The sequence below is a fragment of the Nicotiana tabacum genome, chromosome 4 (genome assembly GCF_000715075.1).
Source record: "Nicotiana tabacum cultivar K326 chromosome 4, ASM71507v2, whole genome shotgun sequence".
In the NCBI taxonomy this organism is placed as follows: Eukaryota; Viridiplantae; Streptophyta; class Magnoliopsida; order Solanales; family Solanaceae; genus Nicotiana; species Nicotiana tabacum.
The window spans coordinates 138,872,249-138,878,656 of NC_134083.1; the positions used below are offsets into that span (position 1 = coordinate 138,872,249).

General features: G+C 37.1%; 1 protein-coding gene across 1 annotated transcript; it reads left to right on the forward strand.

The window, feature by feature from the left end:
* The first annotated feature begins 203 nt into the window (after positions 1 to 203).
* LOC142180143 (SKP1-like protein 11) lies at positions 204 to 701 on the forward strand. The gene has a single exon (XM_075251072.1). It carries the CDS (start codon positions 204 to 206, stop codon positions 699 to 701), a length of 498 nt encoding a protein of 165 aa, XP_075107173.1.
* The last annotated feature ends 5,707 nt before the right edge of the window (positions 702 to 6,408 follow it).

Consider the following 6,408-nt stretch of genomic DNA (forward strand, 5'->3'; position numbering starts at 1 on the left):
TGTCTACAAAATGAAACTTAGGAAGAAATTTAATTCTTTAGAGTTGAATTAAATAACCTTCGAAATCAAGAGATATTAATTAGATTTGATATATAATAATCTGATTTGGTATTTAAAATTATTTATTAGAACCTACCCATGTAATTCGTATATATTTGATAGGTTTTAATAGACACACAATCGTGGAACCCAAAATTTAAACAATGGCAGAGGCAGCATCATCGACCACTGAGAAAAGTTTTTTGACTCTGAAGTCCTCAGATGGCGATGAGTTTGTGTTGGAAGAATCCATCGCCATTCAATCTGTAACAATCAAGAACATGGTCGAGGATGGATGCTCCTCCAACGTCATCCCGCTCAACAAGGTTGACACAGAAACCTTGATCAAGGTCATTGAATATATGAAGATGCAGTCCTCGACTTCTTCCAACGAAGAAGAAATCGAGAACTTCGAAAAGGAATTTGTGAGCATTAGCATAAAAACCATTCTTAATATCTTAGAAGCCGCAAATTTTCTTGACATCAATAGTTTGCTTGAGTTGTGTGCTGAGGCGGTGGCTAATAGGATTAAGAACAAGACGCCTGAAGCTGTTCGAAAGATATTCAATATCACTAGTGATTTCACCCCAGAGGAAGAGGCAGAGATTCGGAATGAGACTCCATGGGCCTTCGAAGGGGATCTTGACCACTCCCTTGACTAGTTTACATTAAAGTCTTTACTGTTTTTCGTTTCGCGAGCTCCTCATTTTGTTTTTGCATGTTCTCTTTTAACCAAAGGTCTTGAGGCTAATAAGTTATGGCATAAGTTAGAAATGGCTAAATAAAAGTTTTTTTATAAGTTTAAGGTTCGTCTATGTATCCAACGTACATTTTATTTCTTTTTATTATTTTTCATGAATTATTCTACTTTTCTTTTATTCAATATGTGTCAGGAATATCATTATTGACTAGTACTCTGCCCATGAAAGGTGCTAATTGGTCCATTACAATATTCACCTGAACACCACTTTAATTTTCTAACATCTATTAATTGGTCTTTATAAATATACTTTTAGGGTGCAGAAAACATATATTTTCTGAGTATTTTTAGTGGAAAATAAATAATGGCTAGGATTAGAGTGAAGAGAATAATTCATCTCATGAGAATTCTTAATACTAATTATTCCAGCCCCTGGACTTTCTTCTCCAAGTAAATGAAAGCAAAAAAGAAAACCTTCCTGTCATTTTCCTTTTAATAGTTTACAGTGATACCCAAGAATATCAATTAAATAAAAAAAAGACACATGCCGAATAATTTGAAACAAACTGAGTTCCTAAGATTATTCACATATAATTCAGGTACGGAACACTTCTCTTTTAGTGGGTGTTATGTGCCACGAATTCTAATTAGTTGGGTTACAGTGCGAGTACTGAGAAAAAGATTTAGTTGGATTACAATGCGAGTATTAAGAAAAAGATAGTTTAGCAACTCCAATTGGACGCGGTGCCATTTTAGTTTTAGTGCAGAACATGCCATTTATGTTGGATTTCGTTTTTGTACCTAAGATGAAATTACAAGAAATCACAATCCTTAATACATAAGGAACTCTTGCTCATTCAATCCTCGTATCTAGTTGAAGAAAAACTTAATACTCCATTCATCCCAAGTTATGTGATACAATTCGAATTTCTAGAATTAAACTTCTTAATCTTGACTAAAATTCATAGATAAATTCTCTAAATATTATGAAATAAAATCTACATATTTAAAAAGGACATAAAAAGTACCATAGTCACAATAATTAACAATCTATCTATCTATCTATCTATCTATATCTTCTATATATATATATATATATATATATATATATATATATATATATATATATATATAGGAGAGTAAGTACTGACATGGCACCTCCCTTAATCCAGGATTCACATTTATCTTTCTTTTTTGATTTTTTTGCCGTTTTCCTCATTTTTCCATTTATTCACAATTAAATGTGAAACGTTAAAAGTGTCAACAGGCGCATGATTAGCGAGGTTAGCTAACGTACGCCAGCCGCCATGACAAGGCAACAGAAGAAGCTTCCTAACCCTAATTCTCAGGGGAACGAAGAAACTATGGAAACACCTGCCCCATCTCAAGTGGGGCGATGGTTAACGGGCATGGGAAGTGCACCTACGATTGTTCAGCATCAACCACCGGCGGAGATAGAGGGATTGAAGGTCACCCCGGACAAAGGAATTCAACAAAAGCTGCAACCACTAACTTTTGGTGGCTTTCTACCACAGAAATTTCAACCTATTCTGGAGGAAATTGACAATGAAGAGGCATCAAACAAAGCACCTCTGAGAATGGAGGATTCCTTGGTACATCGAAGGCTGCAATTCTCGGCAACAGGTACCTCGACTCAGATAGCACCAATTGCGAAGGATAAGACAGAGGATAACAAATAGGAACAAGCAAAAGCAAGGATTGTGCAGGAAAATAGAAGCTCCCAAATGGGTAAGGCCCTAACCTATATTTCCCCTGCTATGCGAGATGGCACTTTTGTAGTACAAATAGAGGAGGGGACACTAGGGCTTAGGAAGAATCTCTAAAAAATACCCTAATTGGGTATGTCCTTGGTGATAATCCATATGAGAAATCTATGGATAACTATGTGACCAATGTATGGAACTTTGTAGTGAAACCTAAAATTCTGTATCACGATGAGGGCTACTACATCTTCCAATTTCAGAGCATAGAAGATAGAGATCTAGTACTTCATGTAGAGCCTTACACCTACCACAACAAACCATTCATTCTGCAGCATTGGAAAATTGACTTCTACTTTAACCCAGAATGTTTGAGCATCATTCCTTTCTGGGTTAAGTTCCCTGGCCTTCCGTTAGCGTATTGGTCCACAGAAGCATTGAGTAAACTTGCCAACATAGTAGGGAAACCTCTATACACAGACAGGGTAACTGCAGAAATAGAGAAGGCTTCTTATGCGAGAGTGCTGGTGAAAACTAATGTATCACATCCACTCCCTGAGAGTTTTGAAATACAAACACCTAAGGGAGTCATACATCAATAGATTGCCTATGACTGGAGGCCCAAATTCTGTTGTGATTGCATTAGGTTTGTTCATGATACAATAGAATGCTGGATAAAGGAGAAGCATGAAAATGAGGAGGAATTTAAGGATCAACCGAGAAGAAGATGAAGGAACAAGAATAGAAAGAAGCTGATTACCCTACAATGGGTGCAGAAGGAGCATATTCCCTCTACTTCAAATGATGCAGAACCATCTGGAGTTCAACATGAAAAGAAATTGGAAATGCATAATATGGGTACTGCATAGCCCATAACTAACAAAGCTATTACAGAGGATCAAAGGAAATCATATAGAAGGATAAATGGAGCAGGGCAAGCACAGTAGAATATCATTGATAGAGCCAATCCAGAAGATGGCAACCTAATGCAACAAAGCTCAATAGTTGTTGCCACTGCCTCTAGCAATAGGTTTGCAATCTTACAAACACAACTCATAGACAAAGAGCTAGGGGATGCTGGGCCAACCAGCTCTTCCCATTAATGAACATATGTACTTGGAACATTAGAGGGCTTAATAAGCCCTTTAAACAGAAAGAGCTGAAACTCTTTCTGAATAATTACAAAATTGAGCTGAAACTCTTAGATTTAACATCACATTCATGAGAATCTAAAGGAAAATTTGGGGAAAATTGTAAAAACAAAATGAAAAATGATGAATTGAAGGACAAAATGGTATAGAAATTTGATAATTTTAGTACGGTTGAGCTCGTATCGAAATGGGTGTTCGGGTTTTGTGAAATTTGTCGGGTTCCGAGGTGCGGGCTCGGGGGTCGACTTTTGGGTTGATTTTTGGACATTGATAAAGATTGAGGCTTTATGATCTGGATAGTTTCTTATGAGTTTTATTTGTGCTTTGAAGTTATTTTGGATAGATTTGAGCTGTCCGGAGGTCATTTCACCCGAGAAGTTCATTTTAGAGTATCGGTCTGTCTGCTTTGAGGTAAGTATCTTGCCTAACCTTGTGTGGGGGAACTACCCCTTAGGATTTTAGTCTTCTATGCTAATTGTAGTCCGTGTACGTGAGGTGACGAGCACGTGCTCAGACTTATTTGTGGAAAATTGGCTTCTTAGGGTTCTTAGGTCCTTGTATTCACTGATTATGCAGTTGTTATATTATGAATACGTCTCTTAATTACTAGTTTCACCTATACCTGCTTTAATTAGGATTAATTACTTCATGATCTACTCTTGTTGCTTATTTGATTCATCCGTGCCTTAATTGAAATTGTTATTTCTTCTATCGCCATGTTATCCTTTCCTAGCTGCTTATCTTTGTTTGAAGTTATAATTATCTCTTCTGTAATTGTTCACCCTTACTTGAGGCTATGATTATCTTTCTGCTGCTTATCCTTATTGAATTTGTTGTATCTATTTCCTAATTGCCCAACCTTAAAAGAACATAGATATCCTATAATTTAGTTGACTTGTCCTTATTCGGAATTATTCGACTTGTGTTAGCTCCCTCGTTGTCGAACTGTATATTGTGGACCGTTGTTACATAGTATTTTCTTTCTTGTTGAGTTGTTCTTATTATGACTAGCATTCTTTATTGTGGCTACTCCTTGTGAATTAGTTCCTCCATTTCTTTGAGTTCTGGAATTTCTAAGTTGACTTATTTTTTGTACCCTTGTATTATTGTCATTGATGCTGTTGTACTTGTTGTGGTGATGCATGAGGTTTCTGCCGTGCGGTTGTTATTATTGTGATGCACGAGGTTTCTGTCGTGCGGTTATTGTTGTGGGGTTGCACGAGATTTCTGCCGTGCTATTGTTATTATTGATATTTGCACATGCGGCGTAACAAGGCGGGATATATATATATATATATGTGGGTTGCGCATGTGGCGAGACAAGGTTGGAACATTGTTAAGCACATGTGGCGAGACAAGGGGGGTACTTACTATATTATTGCACACGTAGTGAGACAAGCTGGGTTGTGTCAGGGATTGATTTGTTATGACTTGTGATGGCCAGCGGGCATTCTTGTGGTTGATATTTGTGTAGTGGTACACTTACCTGTGTGAGCTTTATCTTGTGAAAAGTTGTGAGAAAACATCCTACGTGCTGTCCATTTCTTTTCCTATACTTACTAGCTGGCATGAACTATGTTAGGACATTTACACAAGCATACACGTAGTTAAGTACTCTTATCGGTTAAGAGATTTTCTTGATATTGTTGAGTATAGATGCACACCTTTGTTTACTTTCCTTCTATGTGAGAATGGCTCTATTTGGCATGTGAGTCATCAGTGCGGTTATAAAGTGGGCACAAGATGCCAATTATTAGGGTTCAGGTATAGGGACCCGTGAGTGGTGAGTAGTCTGAGGTTTGGTACCTCATGGAGTCTATTGACTAAAACCTGGTGTGAAAGTGGTCATTTTGTTGAGTTGTTACTTGTCCTTTCTTTATCTGTGATTATCGGATTTAGGTTGTGTTTGCGTTCATCCTTCTATGTCATTATTATGGTGTTCCGTTGATAGTTGTTGTTTTCCTTCCTTACTGAAATTTCCGTATTATTTGCCACTTCGCGTAGTCTTTATGTAGAATTATACTCGGTTGTTCCTATACTTATACTTGTTTAGGTTATTTAGTCCAGTAGGTGTCTTGACTGTTACTCGTCACTACTCTACTGAGATTAGTCTTGATACTTGCTGGGTACCGCTGTGGTCTACTCACACTACACTTCTGTATATTTTTGTGCAGATCCAGGCATTTCGAAGTCCGTTGATCATTAGCTAGCTGTGCGGACTGTTGTTGTGGAGACTCAAGGTAAACCTGCTGCTGCGTTCGCAGGCTTCGAAGTCACCTTCTGATTTGTATTCACACTGTTTACTTTATTTCAAATAGTTGTATTTAGAAAATTATAGCAAACTCTGTAGAGCTTATGACTTGTACTACCAGTTTTGCGAATTGTAAATTTTATAGAGATTTCTATTTAAAATAATTGTTAGATGTTATTTAATTATTGATGTTATTCAGTAAATGTTAGGCTTACCTAGTCCCTGAGACTAGGTGCCATCACGATACCCAACAAAGGGAAAATTGGGTCGTGACACTGAGTTGCATTGCATTCGACATGCACACTTGACATAAAAATATAGAGATGCATTTTCCTCATGTTGTACGGTATTACGTCATCCATGACTTCTCATACACATTGACATGCAGGCATAGAGATGAACTTTCCTCATGCCATCTAATAATGAAACATTTACCTGTTGAAACTTTTTGGGAAAAATCACAGTTTTCAAACTTACTCATATTTTTGGTGTTTCCGGTGAAAGATTTGGGATTTGCTATTATACTTGAAAAACATGCCTATTTTC

Bases quoted from the DNA above. Each gene is read 5' to 3' on its own strand.
- LOC142180143 (XM_075251072.1), top strand. From the start codon at position 204: ATGGCAGAGGCAGCATCATCGACCACTGAGAAAAGTTTTTTGACTCTG.